The sequence below is a fragment of the Eriocheir sinensis genome, chromosome 24, assembly GCF_024679095.1.
Source record: "Eriocheir sinensis breed Jianghai 21 chromosome 24, ASM2467909v1, whole genome shotgun sequence".
Lineage (NCBI taxonomy): Eukaryota > Metazoa > Arthropoda > Malacostraca > Decapoda > Varunidae > Eriocheir > Eriocheir sinensis.
Window position 1 is genome coordinate 11,790,605 of NC_066532.1, and position 21,365 is coordinate 11,811,969.

The window sequence follows — 21,365 nt, forward strand, 5'->3', positions numbered from 1 at the left end:
GTATAATTTAAATACGTAAGGGGAATGATAGATTTCTTTTTTAACGTGTTCGCCTATAGCGCCGGTAGGCTTTCTTGAGGGGTTTGGATGGTAGTCGGCCCCAGCCCGTCATGGGGCAGGCAAGTGTTTTTATTTTTTTTAATTTTTTTTTATAGTGGCGCCATTTATTCTTGGCTCATGCTGCCCCCCTGAACTCATTCTTGATTCACTTGGACTGATTCTTCTAGAGTCCGGGATGATGGGTGGACTTCAGGACAACATGTGGGTAGTCTTAGGCCACTCGGCGGTGACTGAGAAATCCCAGGTGGTAGCGGGGGATTCGAGCCCACGTCGTTCAGCACGCGGTGAATGCAGGGCGCGCACGCTAACCACTCAGCCACCGCCTACCCAAAACCGTTACTCACAAGTTATACTCATGTAACATATTCCAACCTCGAGGGTTCTTGAAGCACCTTTCCAGTAATTAATTATTTCTGCATCAAGTTGAATAGGAAGGCACGTTTTAATTTGGTAGTGGGGGAGGGAGGGGTAGGTCTGGTACTGTCAGGTTATATATAGTTGGGTGAAATTAGATTAATTTAGATTTGTTAAGTTTGTTTATGAAAAATGTGTGATGCACTCCATTGATAACAAAGGCACAGTGTGAAGTGAATCACACATATTTATGGCAAGCAATTAAATTAAAGTTAACAAAATAAATGAAACTAATCTAACCCAACTAGATCTAACCTAACCTAACCTGATGTGATATCTCCTACTCTTTTGTTGTCATATATGTATCGTACATGTATCTTTAAACCTCCCAGAAATCACTGGGAAAGAGTGTAGAGATCAAAACAACTGTGAAAATAACCATGAAATGTGTGTGGGAGTCCACGTGGCCGGCCGTGGGCGACAATGCCCGTAGGTAAGCTAGGTTAGGTTAGGTTAGTTTAGATCTGGCAAGTTTATTTTTTAATGACAAATATGCAGTAGGGGAAGGTGGGGCAAAATGGCACAGGTGGGTAATATGGACCACCCCGTTTTCTGTGTTTTTAGCTTCTGCCAGCTATTGATAAGGATATGGACTTACTCCTCGGCTCATTAGTCAGCTGTAACATCGGAGCAAGTTTGGACGCCCTCGTTTGTTTGTGTGTGAAAAATCCCAGAATATTTTATCACCAGCTGATCTATTTGTAAGGGTCTGATAAATTCGTGTTTGTAGGAATACTGTGACTCATAATTTCATGTGTTATTTCATGATTCTTTGGTGTTACTCTGTGAATGAGTCTGACTACTGAAACATTTTTCTGCACCACCATTGTTCCGCTGAGATTGTTGTTAATATTTTCATTGCCTTTGGGCCAAAACGGCCTACTTAACAATAATAATTATTTTTTGCTGCTAACTAACTCACACCTTCACTGAACAAAGATAAGGACAAAGTGTTCTCTGTTTCTTTTATAATAATATTAATTTTATGTTCAGGAAGGTAATGTCACTTTTCATTTGTGAGTTCATGCTGTTTATGCTATTGAGCAAAAGAACAATTATTTCTCTCATGCATAAAGAACTTTTATGTTTAGAAAGGAAATTTCACTTTCACTTGCGAGTAGTTTCATGGGAGTTCATTGGTGTTCATGCTATTGAACCTCAGATCATTTATTTTTGTAATGGAATAAGAACTCTATGTTCAGGAAGGTAATTTCACTTTTCATTTGTGAGTATTTTATAAAAATTCATTGTTGTTCATGCTACTGAGCCTAAGAGCAATTATTTTCTAATGGAATAAGAACTAGATTATTTTAGTTTTATATTAAGTAATCTTTCTAGTGTGAATCTCTATTAAAACGTATGTTTTGGCATGTTACCAATCATTCCATATGAGGGCCATTTTGCCCCATGTGTGAGATCCGTTTTGCCCCACCCATTGTACAAAATGGCCCACCTGTGGCTATTTTTTTTTTTTTTTTGATTCTCATGAGTAAAGGATCCAAGGTGGTTCTTCCAAATAGAGTTTATTTTGTTTAATGATGAATAAAGATTGCAAAAACACCAACTATCTCTGAATATAGTACAAAATTGCTGCAAAATCTGTAGTAAAACCTTAGGGGTGCCGTTTTGCCCCACCTTCCCCTACATCATTCTCACTGGCGGCAGAGTGGGCTACAGTGAACCCACGGGTTTGTGCCACCCGTGGCAATGAGGTTCCAAATCACATTCCATAATCTTCCACATTTGTTTCAATTTCTAAACTCTTTTCTATTGATTTCTGGGAGGTGTGAAGGTTATTAGGATACAGATATGGCAACAGACGAGCAGGTGGTTGGGTAGGGTACGATATATTGGTGCGTTAATAAAACCATTCTTTACCCGTTGGTTATTGCAGTGCACTCAGAGAGAAATAAAATGCAACACAAAGTTAGTATTAACCTTAGTGAGATGTCTACCCAGATTAGCCGATGATTGTTTTAAAGTGGTAAGACACAGCAAGGGCTTCAATGTGTAACCACAAACTTTATTTTATTTATGTTGCTACCATATTTAACATACAGTTATTTAGTGCATTCCATTTCCTCCAACGCCCGCCCGCCCACAGCCTAAATAAGAACACCTGCACAGGCACTGTCGTGAAATAAACTTCTTCCCCTTCTTCAGTATTTGAGGGGGCTGGTTAGGCCATGGGACCACAGCCTTTAAAGCCCCAGCAGCAAAGATGGGCGCGGCACTGAAAAATCAGTAGTGCGGTTGCGGTAGTGCGGTACTTTTTCCGGAGTAGTGCGGTTGCGGAAGTGCGGTCCCATCTCTTTCTTTCCCAGTGCGGTACGTGGTGTGCGGTACTGCGGTAGCGGTAGTCAAAAAACAAAAACAAAAAAAAACAGTGCCTATCCTGGCTTTCCAAACAAAGGAAACATGCTTAAAATAGTACAATTGCCTTAATTTACAATAGGTGGGGCAGAAAAGGATAAGGAGGGGGAGGGAAAGATATCTGTGTGGGACATGTAATTTTTTGTGTGTGGTCAATACTGCAACTCTCCGAGGGAGGAGGGAGTGGACGGAAAAGGGGGAAGAGAAAAGATCAGCGTCATGTGAGAGAGGAGGAAGTGGGGAGTGGGAAGGAAGGAAAGAAGGAAGGGTGGTGCGACCTTGAATAACAGCAGCGGTAGCCAGGGAGGAGAGGTAGGGAGGATATGGGGGAGTGAAGGGGAAGGAGAGGAGGGTAGCAAGGGGAGGAATTCTCCGGCGTTTGAGCGAAAACGAAAGATTACTAATATAGGAAAATCATGAAGGGAACAGTGTGAAACATTATTCAAATTGTCAAACATATTAAGACAAAACACATCAACTGGTAATAGCGAGACCTCGACCGTGGGAAAGCTCTAAGCACTGGCATCTCAGGCCTCCGCGAAGTAACCACGTGGAAATTTGAATCGAGGAGATAATAATAATAATAATAATGATAATAGTAATAATGATAATAATAATAATAATAATAATAATAATAATAATAATAATAATAATAATAAATTATTATTATTATTATTATAATAATTATTATTATAATAATTATTATTATAATGATTATTATTATCATTATTATTATTATTATTATTATTATTATTATTATCATTATCATTAATATTATTATTATTATTATTATTATTATTATTATTATTATTATAATCAAACAATATTGACCTTGGCTACATTGAAAAGACAGAGAGAGAGAGAGGGAGAGAGAAGTTACAATGAAGTTAAAAAAACATATATAGTATGTTATACATCAAAGAAAACTTTGTACGGGACATAAGCGGCGATCATGTTAGTGCTAGTACAGTCATCGTCAGAGGCGGTCATGGCGCGCCGCCTTGGGTTGAGTGACGAACAGATTTACACCGAGTCATTCGCGTTTGGTATTGAGGATATGTTATTAACTTATCAGACATGTCTGATGATGATTCAGTAACTAATAAAAACTATGTAAAACCGAGTGAGAGTACCGTCATTTAATATGCACCAACGAGAGGCAACAGCAACATGTATAAATTGGGTTTAACTTTTTTTTCACTTTGCTAAACCATTTTTTGCATGTCCTTCCATTATCTTACAATTGCTCAGGATTTTTTAAGCTCATAAAAATAAGAAAAATCCGCCAGCACCACGGACGGGTCCGGGGTTGAAATGGCCGGCACCACGCAGGTTAAGGAAGACTCTCAGTGTAGAGAGAGAGAGAGAGAGAGAGAGAGAGAGTTAACAGTTAACAGTCTGTTTATTTAGTATTTAATTTTGAACAATAACTGAAAAGTCAGAATGATTGAGTCACTGATTATGATGACTGATACCGATTGACTGATTGAGTCCGATTCACTGTAAAAAAAAAAAAAAAAAAAAAAAAAATCTGTGATCATGCCGTGCTGCAAGTCGTCTTCGATAGTTTTCAAAGTACCGCAAAAAAGTACCGCAGAATTTTTTTAGTGCGGTCCGCGGTAGTGCGGTATTTTCAGAAATTTTACGGTAGTGCGGTACTTTATTGTGATGCGGTACTACCGCACTACCGCACTAAGTACCGCACTTGCCCACCTCTGCCCAGCAGTACAGGCTGCTTGGGGCTGTCGTTGTAGTTAAGATATGTCCCTGGAACAAGGGCTACGTAACCCAGTCAAGCTGGGCAGACGTCTGTAGGAAGGTCTGTGTACACTTGAGGGCTTGGAAGGCAGTGCTGGGGCTGAGGGTGTTGCTTTACAGCAGGTCCTCCAGAGTTGGTTTGTAAATGTGGAGTCTGGTTAAAATGGTTTGAGGCTGGAGCGGAGGCAGTGAAATCTTGGCAGTGCAGCAGGAAGTGTTCTGGTGTGTCAGGCTGTGTGGAGCATCACGGGAAGTGGCGTTGTGCTTGGGGTGGCAGGGAGCGTGTCAAGTCGTTGTTGGGATGGACAGTGCCAAGGAGTGAGGAGAGGATGTCACTTTGTTGCCAGCATGTCGTGCTAACCCTCACGACTCCAGACTCCCGTCACGACGTCGGCGCAGCATTCGGCAACAGTCTCAAGACCTCTTTCAAGACATGCCCGACCCTTTCACATTAACACCCAAGAGCTCGTGTACCTTAGAGTCGTGGATAGTCGTGGCCCAGAGTCGACATAGTGTGAACGGGGCTTTAGAATGCGCAGAGAGTGGTGGGGTAGGGGGGATCGAGACTACCTGGTGTTTCTTCTACCATGCCCGCAGTAATCATACCTCTTCCTTGTCTAGATTGTGATGTCACGGTCTGCCTGCGCAGTCCACAGAAATTCTGGTCCAGCGCCCCCCCACCGTGGGAATACCTGGCTTGCTTCCCTTTACCATGCTGCATCACAGCTGACACCAAATCGTAAACGTTTTACGTTTAAACGTTTAAAGCGTCTTACGAGTCACTTAATAAATAACAGCGACTCACTGATATTAGGGGACTTTAATCTCCTTCATATTGACTGGGTGACACTGTCGGGTTCAGAAAACAAGTCACATAGAATGATTGAATTTTTAGAGGATAATTACTTAAGTCAAATGTTTACTGAAAAAACACGACAAAATAACACACTCGACCTTATTCTTGCAACCCAAGATAATCTGGTCAGTAATGTTACATTAGGAAAACATCTTGGTTCTTGCGACCATGAATTAATGCGCGTCGACATTAGAGCTTAAACAGACGGTGGATGAGTGGTTAACATGCCAGTCTCGCGTTCTTCACGCTCTGGATGATGCGGGTTCGTATTCGCCCCTACCAACTGGGATTTTAAAGTCACCTTCGAGTGGCCTAAGACTACAGTCTCGCCACCTTTGGATGGCGAGAGTCCCCCCTGTTTTAGGAAAAGCCAATAGGAGCCTGACAGCCCCGTGATGCTGACTGGTTTATTGGAAGCATGGCAGTTATGAAGAGATAGGAGCGCTCTCATTGATCATGTATTATGTGGTCAAGTACCGTCAGATTTGTGTTGAGACGTTCGGTCCTCATCGTAAATGGCTGCTTTATTGCCTGCGATGAAAAATATCCACAAGTAGGTAAGAAGACTCCTACCGAAACGGGCGTAAGCCACTCCCGGTGAGGTATATATGGGAAGCGAGGAGGGTGCTGAAGCCCTCCAAACAGACCCCATGTTCTCACTCTCCGTTTCCCTATTGTCTCATCTACACCGGAGAATAGTTCAGCATGCTCTCTAAAGACATTCTCTCACACAACATATACACCGTCTCCCAAAATTTTACAAATTCAAAATGGCTACAGATCACTGAGCCTCGGAGTCCCCGCCTGGGGGGGGGGGGGGGCACAAATTCCCCCAGGGAAGACTCCCCTTCTGGCTGCCGACTTGAGAGGTGTCTTGATAACTCCTCGTACCTTTTTCTTATCAATTTCTGCAACATTCGCGGTCTCCGTTCTAATTTCCATTCTGTGGAGCACCGTCTCTCCTTCTCTAAACCTCACCTTCTCTTCCTCACCGAAAAACAGGTCTCTGCGGCTACTGACAGCAATCTCTACTCTGTTCCCTCCTACTATATCTATTCTAAATTTCAATCCAAAGCTGGATGTCGCGCCTACGTGCGTAACGACATCACTTGCTCTCGTGCACACGACCATCTGGCTAAGACTTCATTGTTACTCCATTACTAAATACATCTGTGCTGTTTAACTCTCGCCTAACTCTACCAACTATGTAAAATTCTTGCGCTGGACATATCAAAAGCCTTTGATAGGGTCTGGCACAAATCTTTGCTTTCCAAACTGCCCTTCTACTGTTTCTATCCTTCTCTCTGTAGCTATATACCCAGTTTTCTTTCTGACCGTTCTATTTCTGCTGTGGTAGACGGTTACTGTTCTTCCGTTAAACCTATTAATAGTGGTGTTCCGCAGGGTGCTGTCCTATCTCCCATTTTCTTTTTGTTGTTCACTGATGATCTTCTTTCCAAAACGAGCTTTCCTATCCATTCTTACGCCGATGACTCTATCTGCATTACTCAACTTCTTTTTAATAGAAAACCCACCGAACAGAACCTAAACGATTCCAGGCTGGAGGCTGCAGAACGCTTAGCCTCAGACCTTACTATTATTTCCGATTGGGGCAAGAAGAACTTGGTTCCCTTCAGCGCCTCAAAAACACAGTTTCTCCACCTATCCACTCGACACAATCTTCCAAACAACTATCCCCTATTCTTTGACAACACTCAGTTATCACCTTCTTCAACACTAAGCATCCTCGGTCTATCCTTAACTCAAAATTTCAACTGGAAACTTCATATCTCTTCTCTTACTAAATCATCTTCCTCGAGGCTGGGCGTTCTGTACCGTCTCCGCCAGTTCTTCTCCCCCGCACAGCTGCTATCCATTTACGGGGGGCCTTGTCCGCCCTCGTATGGAGTATGCATCTCACGTATGGGGGGACTCCACTCACACAGCTCTCTTGAGCAGAGTGGAGTCTAAGGCTCTTCGTCTCATCAGCTCTCCTCCTCTTACTGATAATCTTCTACCTCTTAAATTTCGCCGCCATGTTGCCTCTCTTTCAATCTTCTATCGATATTTTCATGCTGACTGCTCTTCTGAACTTGCTAACTGCATGCCTCCTCCCCTCCTGCGGCCTCGCCACACACGACTTTCTACTCATGTCGTGTGTGTCCAAATCTCTTACGCAAGAGTTAACCAGCATCTTCACTCTTTTATCCCTCACGCTTGTAAACTCTGGAACAATCTTCCTTCATCTGTATTTCCTCCTGGTTACGACTTGGACTCTTTCAAGAAGAGGGTATCAGGACACCTTTCCTACCGAAAGTGATCTATCTTTCGGCCACTCCTCTAACTCTTTTTAGGAGCAGTGAGTAGCGGGCTTTTTTTTTTCATATTTGTTTCCTTTTTTTATGCCGTTGAACTGACTCCTCTGCTGTAAAAATAAATAAATAATAACAGCCGATGAATTATTGCCACTATTTGCATGTCGACTGAAACTGTAAGAACCAACTCAAGAACAAGGAAGGAAAGACACTTGGACCCTTGAACCTGCACTAGACCACCTTCAGATTCTTCTTCGGCAAGACTGAAAGAAAGAAAACAACCTACTTTTTTTTTATTTTACAGCAAGGGAAGCAGCTTAAGGGCAAAGAAACAAAAACAGGACAAAAAGGCCCGCTAGCCGCTGCTCTAACAAAAGAATACCAAACGAGAGGCAATAAGGGAGGTCAATTTTGGGTGGAGAGGTGTCGTGATACTCTCTTATCGACTGAACTGTACTGCGAGCCAACTCAAAAACAAGGAATGAAGGACTTGGGACGTGGACTCGAACCCTGAACCCTACACTAGATCGCCTGCTTCTCCTCCTTCCGCTCCTCCGGCCGGACACACAGCGGACTCTTCTTGTCGCCACAGTCCTCGTCGCTCAGGTGCCAGTAGTGTCTGAAGGTGGCGGCGAGGCAGTGGCGGTGGGTGCTTCTCGGTGGCGCTTGCTGGTAGAGGTAACAGGCCCCGTCGTTCGCCAAGGTGGTTTGGTTGTCCAGGTCAGGGAGTGTTCGTGGCCTGCAGTGCGCTTCGTGTCTGTGGGCGTGGAGGTGGTGGTGAAGGTAGTGGTGGTGGTGGTGTTAGTGGTATTCGTGGTTGACTGTTAGTGGTAGTTGTGGTGTAAGTGTTAGTCAGTGGTCGTGTTAGTGGTACTCGTGGGAGTTTTAGTGGTGCTTATTATGGTGTTGATGGTGGTTGTTAGTGATCATGGTAATGGTGGGGGTGTTAGTGGTGATAGTAGTGGTGATGATTGACTTTACTATATAACAACTAATAATGATGATGATGATAATAATAATAATAATTATGATAATAATAATAATAATAATAATAATAATAATAATAATAATAATAATAATAATAATAATAATAATAACAACAACAAACTTCCTCCGGTAACTTATGTCACTAATACTATCACGCTACTACCACTCATACTATATTTCATTCCTTTATCAATGTCATAGTACGAAGAGGAGGCGGCCAGTGGTGAAGGCACAGGCGTGGGAGAAGGAAGACACTGGCGTGTACAGGTGTGTGGTGAAGGTTCGTTAATTGTTTTGACGTAATTATTGTTCATCGGGCACCTTATTTGTACACCGCCACTCTGCCCCCTCCCCAAGCAAGCCCAGCTCACCTCACAGCCCAGTAGGGGAAGCCCATTTGGACTGGTGTGTCATCCAACCACTGCCACCCCGTCTCGTTGAAGAACCGCCGACCACCGATCCAGAAGTCATCCGTCACCCCTGAGCAGGCAGCAGAAGCAGAAGGGAGGTGAGAACACGGAGAGGATGGGAGGGAAAAGAAAAGGAAGATAAGATGGAAGGAGAAGCAGGGAGATGAGAACATTGAGGGGAAGGCAGGGAGGAGAAAAGGAAATACAGGAAACAAGGAATGGAGAGAAAAAAAAATGGAAAGGAGAGGCATAAAAATGGAGGGAGAAGAGGAGCGAGGTGGAGAAGTGGAGAGAAGAGAGTGGAGTAGAGGAAAACTGAACAGAAAGGGAGGGGGTGAAGAGGAAAGAATGGAGAGAAAGTGGAAGCAGTACAGAGGGAAGAGGAAAGATGGAATAGTACAGGAGGAAAGCAGTGGAGAGAAAAGGAAGGACGGAGAAGGAAAAGTGGGAAGGGTTCGAGAATCGGAGAGAAAAATGGAGAGGAAAGGAGAGGAAAGGCGAAAGTGTGGGATGAGAAGGTGAACTTGGTTGATAAGTGGAGAGGAAGGATGTGGGATGAGAAGATGAACTAGGTGGAGAGGTGGAGAGGAAAGCTGGGGGTCACACATAGAACATAATAACATAAGAACATAGGGAAGCTGCAAGAGGCCGAGTGGCCTACACAGGGCAGCTCCAGAATCCCCCCACTACTCACGATGGGTGAGCTGTAGTTTCAGGGGTTACAAGTAGAGGCTTGATCCTCGTTTACCTTCGGTACGGGCGTACGCTCCAGTACCCTGTCCCCTTACTGCACCCACACCTCACTGCCACCTGTCATCCTCGTCCATGTAGTTATCCAGTCTACTCTTAAAACAAGCTATCGTCCCTGGACTAACTATATGATTGCTGAGTCTATTCCATTCCCCCACCACCCTTTTACTAAACCATTACTTGCCTATATCTCTCCTAAATCTATACTTTTCTAGTTTAAATCCATTACTGCGGGTTCTATCCTGCTGACTAATTCTCAGTACTTTACTTATATCGCCTTTGTTGTAGCCCTTGACCCATTTGAATACTTCTATCAGATCTCCCCGCACTCTTCGTCTTTCTAGTGAATGTAAGTTTAGATGTTTCAGCCTATTTTGATATGGGAGGTTCCTCAGCCCTGAATCATCTTGGTCATCCTCCTCTGAACTGATTCTAGCAAGTTGATGTCCATTCTGTAGTGTGGGCACCAAAACTGGACAGCATAATCTAAGTGAGGCCTAACTAACGCTAAATAGAGTCTGAGGATGACCTCTGCACACCTGTTGGTTACCGTCCTGTTAATAAAGCCTAATACCCTGTTAGCCCTATTCCTTGCACTAATACATTGCTTCCTCAGTTTTAGGTCAGAGTTCACTAACACTCCCAAATCCCTTTCACACTCTGATCTGCCTATCGCTGTGGAGTCTAAACTATACCCGTGTAATGGGTTGCGTGTTCCTACACTAAGTACGCTACACTTGGTGATGTTAAAATTCATCTGCCATTTTTCTGACCAAGCTGACAGTTTGTTGAGATCCTCCTGCAGTGCTCTAGCATCCTCCCCTGTCCTAATAGTGCGTCCTATTTTGGTGTCATCTGCAAATTTACCTATGTCACTAGTTATCCCATTGTCTATGTCATTGATGTAAATAATGAATAAAAGCGGGCCTAAAACTGAGCCTTGAGGAACCCCACTGGTAACATTACCCATTCGGATTTTTTACCGTTGATGGTAACCCTCTGTTTCCTGTCGCTAATCCACGCCTTAATCCAATCAAATACCTTCCCTCTTATCCCATGAGCCCTGACTTTATTCAACAGTCTCTGGTGAGGTACCTTATCGAAGGCCTCACTAAAATCAAGATAAACTACATCATAGCTCTCATCATTGTCAGCTGCCTCGTTTACTCTATTGTAAAAGGATAAAAGATTAGTGAGGCACGACTTTCCTTTAAGGGGGAACACCCCGGTGAATTATTGATGAATATTTTTGAAATATAGCTTTCTCGGTTTTTTCGCTCAGCGTGTCCCAGACACCCTAAATTATCACGTGGTGAAGTTTTTTTACAAAAATTAAATCCCTTCCGCACCTAGACGCCATTTTTAAATGGCCCGTGGTGTTGCGTCATAGCCTGACGCGCGCGCTAAAAAATGAGGTATCATTCAATGCTTATAACTACGTAGAAGTATAAAAAATTACTTGTTTCTTTATATTAATTTTCATGTTTGGCATCCTTCAACTCAGAGAGAGAGAGAGAGAGAGTGTCAGCCACCAGCCCGCCAGCACGCCAGTACCTCCCTAGATCTCAGACGGGGCTGGTGCGCTGTACTTCTTGCTGCTATTTTTCCCTGCTACTCGGCCTGTAAGATGACTTACAAACGTAAGCTCTTCAATGTGAGGCTTTCCAACTTCAAGAAGGGTAGAGGAAGAGGAAAGAGACGGCAAGAACAAGAAGAAAGCAGAACTGAGGCAGATTTGGCTGCTCACTCACTCTCCTCGCCTGACTCACCACCTCCCGGCCCGCCTGGCTTATCACCTCCCGGCCCCTCACCTCCCTCGCCTCCACCACAACAACAACTGCTTCCCTCACTACCAAGCACATCTCGCTGCAGTTCATCGCCTGTTCTTCCTGTTCCTTCTACATCTGCTACTCCAGAATCACCACAGCTACATGACACGTCGCTGCAGCTACGTAAATATCTTCTCCAGCAAGATGAGATGATGCCTGCCGCCCCACAAACAAGCCAGATCGACAAATACATCACAGTCTCCCTAGATCAACTGAACCAGCTCTTCGCGACGCCAAAATGCACCACAAAGAAGTGCACGAGCGCCCTGACAGTGACAGCTAGTCAAGGCGCGTTAGAGACCAGATGCGCGCGGTGTGATACACTTGTCACATCTGTTCCTGCCCCGCTCCATCCTCGTGACAGCGACTACTCTATTATCACGCTGCGTGAAGTTTACTTCAGTCTGGTGTCTGGCATCGGCTACAATGGGCTCAAGCTGAATGAAGCACTGCTTACAGGAGGGAAGATCAACAAGACCTTCCTCAAATACTGCACCTTCCTCTACCAGGAGATGAATGCACATTTTCAAGAGAAGATAGCTGATTTGAGGAAAGCTGTCTTCAAGTACTATACTGAACAACTACACATGACACAAGATCAAAACAGCATCCTCAATATAGACGTCAGCTATGATGCAAGCTGGATGAAGCGGGGATTCAAGTCACACATCGGCATCGGGTTTGCTGTTGAAGTAAACACAGGCTTCATCGTTGACCTCGATGTTCTATCAAATTTTTGTAGAACATGCAACACTGGCAGCAACAGACAACATGACTGCCAGAAAAACTTTGATGGAAAGGCAGGGGCGATGGAGGCAGAGATTGCAAAGCGCATCTGGTGTCGCTCACTGCAATACAAGATGCGCTTCACGACATTTGTGGGTGACGGTGACTCCAGCACTTACAACACCCTCTCTCAGCTGAATGGAGGAAATGGCCCATACACAATTCCTGTCATAAAGGAAGAATGCATCAACCACGTCAGCAAAAGGATGGGCACAAGACTCCGAAAACTGAAAAAGGAGGCATATGAAACCATCACCACCAAGACAGGGAAGAAGATGAAGCGAAGTATTTTGGGTGGAGTCAACATGCTGACAGAAGAGGTGATTGACAAGCTGTCATCATATTATGGCAAAGCCATCAGAGACAACAAGAACAAATCCGTGAGGGAGATGCAAGGTGCAGTTTGGGCCACATATTATCACCTCACCTAAAGCAACGAGAACCCACTTCACCACTTCTGCCCACAAGGTGAAGACTCCTGGTGCTTCTACAGAAGAACGACATCACTAGGACTACCTGAGAGTGAAAAAGACCACACCAAGAAGAATCTCTACCTCGCCAAGAACCCTCATGAAAAGCTGCAGTACATCAAGTCTGTGTACAAGGATCTTGGCAACCAAAATCTGCTCAGGAGATGCTTGAAGGGTGCCACACAAAACCCTAATGAATCTGCATTCCAAGGTGTGGAACAAGTGCCAGAAAATAAATTTCTACAGCCGCTTGAGGGTAAAGTTCCTGGTGCAGCACTCAGCACTGGAACATAACTTCGGTTATGAAGCAGGAAACATTTTGGTGCATACCCTCGGTCCTGATGCAAGTCTCCAAGGGTCTCTCAAGTGGTTTGACAATTTGAATTTGAATGAAGTGTGTACAGCAATACGAGAACAGACAGTAGAAGATAAACGAGTAACAAGAGGAGTTAACAATGAAGACGCGACACAACGGACAGGGAGACGAGGACAGCGACAATGAAAATACATAGACGGCACAGAAGATACAAGACGAAGGGAGACGAAAACATTGCACACGAATACACTTAACGAGTCTTTGCTGCAGCGCCACATTTTCTTGGGTCACCGGGGAAGCAGAGCACACGGCTTTCAGCGGTGGCTGCTACAGATACTCCCCCCCCAGTGACTTCAGAGAAGGAACGAAATCTTTCTGGTGCGAGGATGTTGGGACACAGACGGTGTTGCTTTGGCGACGGAGAGTTGGGGCGCCTGGTCTGGGGCCAGCAGGTATGCCGGCTTGACTCTATCTATGAAGACCGCGTCCTGAGAACCATGTTTGTCGATCGTGACAGTCTTTCTGGTCCGTCTCAGGACGCGGTAAGGTCCTTGGTAGGGCTGCTGCAGGGGCCGCCGGACGGCATCCACGCGCACGAAGACGTGGGTGCAAGTGTCGAGGTCCTGGTTGACGAAGGTCTTCTTCGGGGAAGAGCGAGGCTGCACCGGCTGAAGGTCCTCATGGCACCTTTGAGGCTGGCGGCGAAGTCCTGGACGCCGCAGGGGGCGGTGTCAGGTGTGGGCGATTGAAGCTCGCCTGGGAGCCGGAGGTTGGTGCCGTAAACTAGTTAAGCCGAGGAGTGGTGCAGATCTTCCTTCAGGGAGGACCTGATGCCGAGGAGGACCAATGGAAGAGCCAGGGACCAGTTGTCGTGTTGGGTGGAGGCCATGAGGGAGGACTTCAGCTGCCGATGGAAGCGCTCGACCGTGCCGTTAGCCTGCGGGTGATAGCTTGACGTTCTGTAGCGGCGGATGCCGAGGAGGGTCATAACTTTGTTCCACACGTTACCCTCGAACTGTCCGCCGCGGTCTGAGGTGAGGCTGAGAGGGACGCCGAACCTGGAGACCTAAGTAGCGATGAAGGCGTGGGCGACGGCGTCCGTAGTGATGTCAGCCATGGGGGCGGCCTCGGGCCAGCGTGTGAAACGATCCACGCAGGTAAGGATATAACGGTGGCCTGCGGAGGGTGGCAGAGGACCGACAAGGTCTATGTGGACGTGGTCAAACCTCTCCGTGACGGGCGTGAAGGTGCCGGGTGGAGAGTGAGTGTGTCGCGTCACCTTGGAGGCTTGGCAGTCGGTGTAGGTTCTGGTCCACAGTCTGACGTCTTTGTTAATTCCCTCGCTGATGAAGCGCGACGTCATCAGGCGCTGCGAGGCTCTGATGCCAGGGTGAGAGAGGTCGTGAAGCTGACGGAAGGCCTGGTAGCGGTGTCGCTGTGGCAGGTAGGGACGGACGGAGGCCGTGGAGACGTCAGCGTAGAGAGTGACCTTGGTGTCTGGGAGTGTGATTATCTTCACTTTAAGCGCCGGGTTGTCCAGAAGCTAACCCAGCTCTGCGTCGCCGGACTGATCGGCGGCTATGGCGGCGTAATCAAGTAATGAGGACGTCACAGCGATAGTGTTGCGGGAGAGGGCGTCAGCTGGAGCGTTGTCTGCACCTTTGATGTACCGGATGTCGGTGGTGAACTGCGAGATGTAGTCCATGTGGCGAAGTGGACGTGATGTGTAGGAGTCTTTGTTCCTCAGGAAGGTAGTGGTGAGGGGCTTGTGGTCGGTGAACACGTGGAAACGACGGCCTTCAATGAAGTAGCGGAAACGCTTGACAGCCTTGAAGATGGCCAGAAGTTCCCGGTCGTAAGGGCTGTACTTGGCCTCAGACTTGGTGAGCCTACGGGGGAAGAAAGCAATCGGCTTCCAGGCGTTTTCGACGAACTGTTGTAGGACAGCACCAGTCCCAGTGTCTAAGGAGTCTGTTGCTATGAAGACCTCCGCGTCATGGGCAGGGAAGGACAGCATGACTGTCGCTGAGGGCCTTCTTAGCAGCGAGAAAGGCGGCGTCAGCGTCCGGAGTTCAGACGAGAGTGAAAGACTGGCCACGCTTGCAGGGCTTCACCATGGCGTAGAGGGGCTGGAGCATGAGGGAGCAGTGTGGGACGAAGCGGTTGTAGAAGTTAACCATACCCAGGAATTCCTTGAGTTGGCGCTGGGTGGACGGCTTCGGGAACTGCTGGATGGCTTCAGTCCTCGAGTTGAGTGGAGCGATGCCCTCTGGAGTAGCAGTGTGGCCAAGGAAGGTGAGGAAGTAACACCGAGCTCAGACTTGTCTACGTTGATCTGTACTCCATAGTCTTGCAAGCGGGTGAGGACTTGGTGAAGGTATTGTTTGTGAGAAGCTTCATCCGGGATAGCGATGAGTAGATCGTCTATGTAGGCGAAGCAGAAGGGTAAGCCGCGGAGAACTTCGTCGATGAAGCGTTGAAAGGTCTGGGCCGCGTTCATGAGTCCAAACGGCATCCTGACGTATTCAAAGAGACCGAAGGGCGTGATGACGGCGGTCTTCGGTATGTCATCAGGATGGACTGGAATCTGGTGAAAGGCCTTGACGAGGTCCACACGTAAGATGGTAGAACCAGCAAGTTGGGACGAGAATTCCTGGATGTTTGGCACTGGGTATCTGTCCATCTTAGTGTGCGAGTTAAGGGCACAGAAGTCTCCACAGGGACGTATGTCGCCGTTCTTCTTGGAGACGACGTGGAGGGCTGATGACCAGTTGCTGCTGCTGGGCCGTACAGTACCTTGACGCAACAGAGACTCGAACTCGGTTTTGGCTTGACGGTAGCGTTCAGGAGCTAAACGACGGGCCTTGGCGTGTACTGGAGGTTCTGTAGTCTCGATGTGATGCGTGACGTGGTGTTTGACGGGCACGCTGGCTGAATAGGGCTGTGTCAGCGTGGGGAAGGACTTGAGCAGGGCAGCGATCTGGTGGTCCTTGTGAACGACGGCGGGTTGCAAGCTGTCACTTGGTGCTGGTTGTGCATTGGAGAAGATGGAAGTGAGCGGGTCAACCAACCTTCGTCCTCTGACGTCGACTAAGAGGTTGAAGTGCCTTAGGAAGTCTGCTCCGAGGATTGCCTGCGAGACGTTCCCGACGTAGAAGGTCCATTCGAAGCAACGTCGTTGGTAAAGGTCCACTTGCATGGTGTGTCGCGTGTAGACAGGTATTTTGGTACCGTTGGCGGCGTACAGGTGCAAGAGTGGAGGTAGAGTTCGCTGACTGGCGGTTGCTGGGATAATACTGACGTCAGCGCCGGTGTCAATCAGGAACCTGGTGTTGGAACGGCAGTCATGAAGGTGGAGCAGCGCTGAGTTGAGTTGCGTTGCGCGGTGAGTTGCGCTGAGTTGAGTTGCGTTGAGGTGCGCGGTGAGTTGCGCTATGTTGAGTTGAGTTGAGGTGCGCGGTGAGTTGCGCTGAGTTGAGTTGCGTTGAGGTGCGCGGTGAGGTGCGCCGAGATACATTGCGTTGAGAGCTCAGCTACGGTGAGTTGAGCTGAGGCGATTATCGCAGTGAGGACAGCTACGGTGAGTCGAGCTGAGGTGAGTAACGCAGTGAGGACAGCTACGGTGAGTCGAGCTGAGGTGAGTTGCGCGGTGAGGACAGCTACGGTGAGTCGAGCTGAGGTGAGTTGCGCGGTGAGGACAGCTACGGTGAGTCGAGCTGAGATGAGTAGCGCAGTGAGGACAGCTACGGTGAGTCGAGCTGAAGTGAGTTGCGCGTTGTGTTCAGCTGTAGTGCTACGTATTCTTGGGTCACCGGGGAAGCAGAGCACACGGCTTTCAGCGGTGGCTACTACACTGATGAGAGGGTTTTCTATTGAAAGAAGTTGAATAATGCAGAGTGGAGTCATCAGCGTATGAGTGGATAGGACAGGTTGTTATGGAAAGATCATTGATGAATAATAGGAAGAGAGTGGGTGATAGGACAGAGCCCTGTGGAATATCACTGTTAATAGGTTTAGGGGAAGAACAGTGACCGTCTACCACCGCAGAGATAGAACGGCCGGAAAGGAAACTGGAGATAAAGGAACAGAGAGAAGGATAGAATCCGAAAGAGGGCAGTTTAGAAAGCAAAGACTTGTGCCAGACTCTATCGAAGGCTTCCGATATGTCTAGCGCGACTGAGAAAGTTTCACCGAAACGGCTAAGAGAGGATGACCAAGAATCAGTTAAGAGAGCAAGAAGATCGACAGTAGAACGCCCCTTGCGCAACCCATACTGGCGATCAGATAGAAGGTTAAAAGTGGAAAGGTGCTTTTGAATCTTCCGGTTAAGGATTGATTCAAAAGCTTTAGATAGACAGAAGAGCAAAGCTATAGGGCGTTGTTTGAGGGACTGGAACGGTCACCCTTCTTAGGCACAGGCTGTAGGAAGGCGTACTTCCAGCAGGTAGGAAAGGTAGATGTTGATAGGCAGAGGCGGATTAGTTTGACCAGGCAGGGTGTCAGCACGGAAGCACAGTTATTAAGGACAATAGGAGGCACTCCATAAGGTCCATAAACCCTCTGAGAGTTGAGGCCAGAGAGGGCATAGAAAACATCATTCTTAAGAATCTTAATAACAGGCATAAAGGAGTCAGAGGGGGGATAACTAGGAAAAATATGCCCAGAATCGTCCAGAGTACAGTTGTTACAGAAAGTTTGAGCGAAGAGTTCAGCCTCAGAGATAGATGAGACGGCGGTGCTGCCGTCTGGGTTAAGAAGAGGCGTGAAAGAGGAAGAAGTGAAATTGGAGGAGATATTTTTGGCTAAGTGCCAGAAGTCTCTGGAGGAATTAGAGAAAGCGAGGTGTTGACATTTCCTATGGATAAAGGAGTTTTTGGTAAGTCGAAGAATAGATTTGGCACGATTCCGGGCGGAAATGTAGAGATCATAGTTAGAGGGAGTTCGAAGGCTCTGGTACCTTTTGTGAGCTGCCTCTCTATCTTTGACAGCACGAGAACAAGCGTGATTAAACCAAGGGTTTTTAGCATGGGGAGTAGAGACAGTATGTGGAATGTATGCCTCCATTCTAGAAATAATCACCTCTGTGATGCGCTGGGCACACACAAAGGGGTTTCTATGCTGGAAGCAGCAATCATTCCACGGGAAATCGGAAAAGTACATCCTCAGGTCGTCCCACTAAGCTGAAGCAAAATGCCAGAAGCATCGCCTTTTCGGAGAGTCCAGAGGGTGTACAGGAGCAATAGGACAGAATACAGAAATAAGGTTATGATAGGAGGAGCCCAACGGAGAGAACTGTTTCACAGAGTAAGCTGCTTACTCTGTGAAACAGTTCTCTCCGCTACCGTCAAGCCAAAACCGAGTTCGAGTCTCTGTTGCGTCAAGGTACTGTACGGCCCAGCAGCAGCAACTGGTCATCAGCCCTCCACGTCGTCTCCAAGAAGAACGGCGACATACGTCCCTGTGGAGACTTCTGTGCCCTTAACTCGCACACTAAGATGGACAGATACCCAGTGCCAAACATCCAGGAATTCTCGTCCCAACTTGCTGGTTCTACCATCTTACGTGTGGACCTCGTCAAGGCCTTTCACCAGATTCCAGTCCATCCTGATGACATACCGAAGACCGCCGTCATCACGCCCTTCGGTCTCTTTGAATACGTCAGGATGCCGTTTGGACTCATGAACGCGGCCCAGACCTTTCAACGCTTCATCGACGAAGTTCTCCGCGGCTTACCCTTCTGCTTCGCCTACATAGACGATCTACTCATCGCTATCCCGGATGAAGCTTCTCACAAACAATACCTTCACCAAGTCCTCACCCGCTTGCAAGACTATGGAGTACAGATCAACGTAGACAAGTCTGAGCTCGGTGTTACTTCCTCACCTTCCTTGGCCACACTGCTACTCCAGAGGGCATCGCTCCACTCAACTCGAGGACTGAAGCCATCCAGCAGTTCCCGAAGCCGTCCACCCAGCGCCAACTCAAGGAATTCCTGGGTATGGTTAACTTCTACAACCGCTTCGTCCCACACTGCTCCCTCATGCTCCAGCCCCTCTACGCCATGGTGAAGCCCTGCAAGCGTGGCCAGTCTTTCACTCTCGTCTGAACTCCGGACGCTGACGCCGCCTTTCTCGCTGCTAAGAAGGCCCTCAGCGACAGTCATGCTGTCCTTCCCTGCCCATGACGCGGAGGTCTTCATAGCAACAGACTCCTTAGACACTGGGACTGGTGCTGTCCTACAACAGTTCGTCGAAAACGCCTGGAAGCCGATTGCTTTCTTCCCCCGTAGGCTCACCAAGTCTGAGGCCAAGTACAGCCCTTACGACCGGGAACTTCTGGCCATCTTCAAGGCTGTCAAGCGTTTCCGCTACTTCATTGAAGGCCGTCGTTTCCACGTGTTCACCGACCACAAGCCCCTCACCACTACCTTCCTGAGGAACAAAGACTCCTACACATCACGTCCACTTCGCCACATGGACTACATCTCGCAGTTCACCACCGACATCTGGTACATCAAAGGTGCAGACAACGCTCCAGCTGACGCCCTCTCCCGCAACACTATCGCTGTGACGTCCTCATTACTTGATTACGCCGCCATAGCCGCCGATCAGTCCGGCGACGCAGAGCTGGGTTAGCTTCTGGACAACCCGGCGCTTAAAGTGAAGATAATCACACTCCCAGACACCAAGGTCACTCTCTACGCTGACGTCTCCACGGCCTCCGTCCGTCCCTACCTGCCACAGCGACACCGCTACCAGGCCTTCCGTCAGCTTCACGACCTCTCTCACCCTGGCATCAGAGCCTCGCAGCGCCTGATGACGTCGCGCTTCATCAGCGAGGGAATTAACAAAGACGTCAGACTGTGGACCAGAACCTACACCGACTGCCAAGCCTCCAAGGTGACGCGACACACTCACTCCACCCGGCACCTTCACGCCCGTCACGGAGAGGTTTGACCACGTCCACATAGACCTTGTCGGTCCTCTGCCACCCTCCGCAGGCCACCGTTATATCCTTACCTGCGTGGATCGTTTCACACGCTGGCCCGAGGCCGCCCCCATGGCTGACATCACTACGGACGCCGTCGCCCACGCCTTCATCGCTACTTAGGTCTCCAGGTTCGGCGTCCCTCTCAGCCTCACCTCAGACCGCGGCGGACAGTTCGAGGGTAACGTGTGGAACAAAGTTATGACCCTCCTCGGCATCCGCCGCTACAGAACGTCAAGCTATCACCCGCAGGCTAACGGCACGGTCGAGCGCTTCCATCGGCAGCTGAAGTCCTCCCTCATGGCCTCCACCCAACACGACAACTGGTCCCTGGCTCTTCCATTGGTCCTCCTCGGCATCAGGTCCTCCCTGAAGGAAGACCTGCACCACTCCTCGGCTTAACTAGTTTACGGCACCAACCTCCGGCTCCCAGGCGAGCTTCAATCGCCCACACCTGACACCGCCCCCTGCGGCGTCCAGGACTTCGCCGCCAGCCTCAAAGGTGCCATGAGGAGCCTTCAGCCGGTGCAGCCTCGCTCTTCCCCGAAGAAGACCTTCGTCAACCAGGACCTCGACACTTGCACCCACGTCTTCGTGCGCGTGGATGCCGTCCGGCGGCCCCTGCAGCAGCCCTACCAAGGACCTTACCGCGTCCTGAGACGGACCAGAAAGACTGTCACGATCGACAAACATGGTTCTCAGGACGCGGTCTTCATAGATAGAGTCAAGCCGGCATACCTGCTGGCCCCAGACCAGGCGCCCCAACTCTCCGTCGCCAAAGCAACACCGTCTGTGTCCCAACATCCTCGCACCAGAAAGATTTCGTTCCTTCTCTGAAGTCACTGGGGGGGGGAGTATCTGTAGCAGCCACCGCTGAAAGCCGTGTGCTCTGCTTCCCCGGTGACCCAAGAAAATGTGGCGCAGCAGCAAAGACTCGTTAAGTGTATTCGTGTGCAATGTTTTCGTCTCCCTTCGTCTTGTATCTTCTGTGCCGTCTATGTATTTTCATTGTCGCTGTCCTCGTCTCCCTGTCCGTTGTGTCGCGTCTTCATTG

The 21,365-nt window shown here is 48.1% G+C and overlaps 1 protein-coding gene across 1 annotated transcript in view; it reads right to left on the reverse strand.

The window, feature by feature from the left end:
• Positions 1 to 5,480: 5,480 nt before the first annotated feature.
• LOC127003122 (uncharacterized) overlaps positions 5,481 to 21,365 on the reverse strand; it is a 55,239-nt gene continuing 39,354 nt past the window's right edge. The window contains exons 9-10 of the mRNA XM_050869529.1: positions 9,135 to 9,243; positions 5,481 to 8,533 (exon numbers count right to left, since the gene is read on the reverse strand). Of these exons, the coding sequence (XP_050725486.1) occupies positions 8,299 to 8,533; positions 9,135 to 9,243 (344 nt within the window). The 3' untranslated portion in view covers positions 5,481 to 8,298. The remainder of the gene's footprint in view (positions 8,534 to 9,134; positions 9,244 to 21,365) is intronic.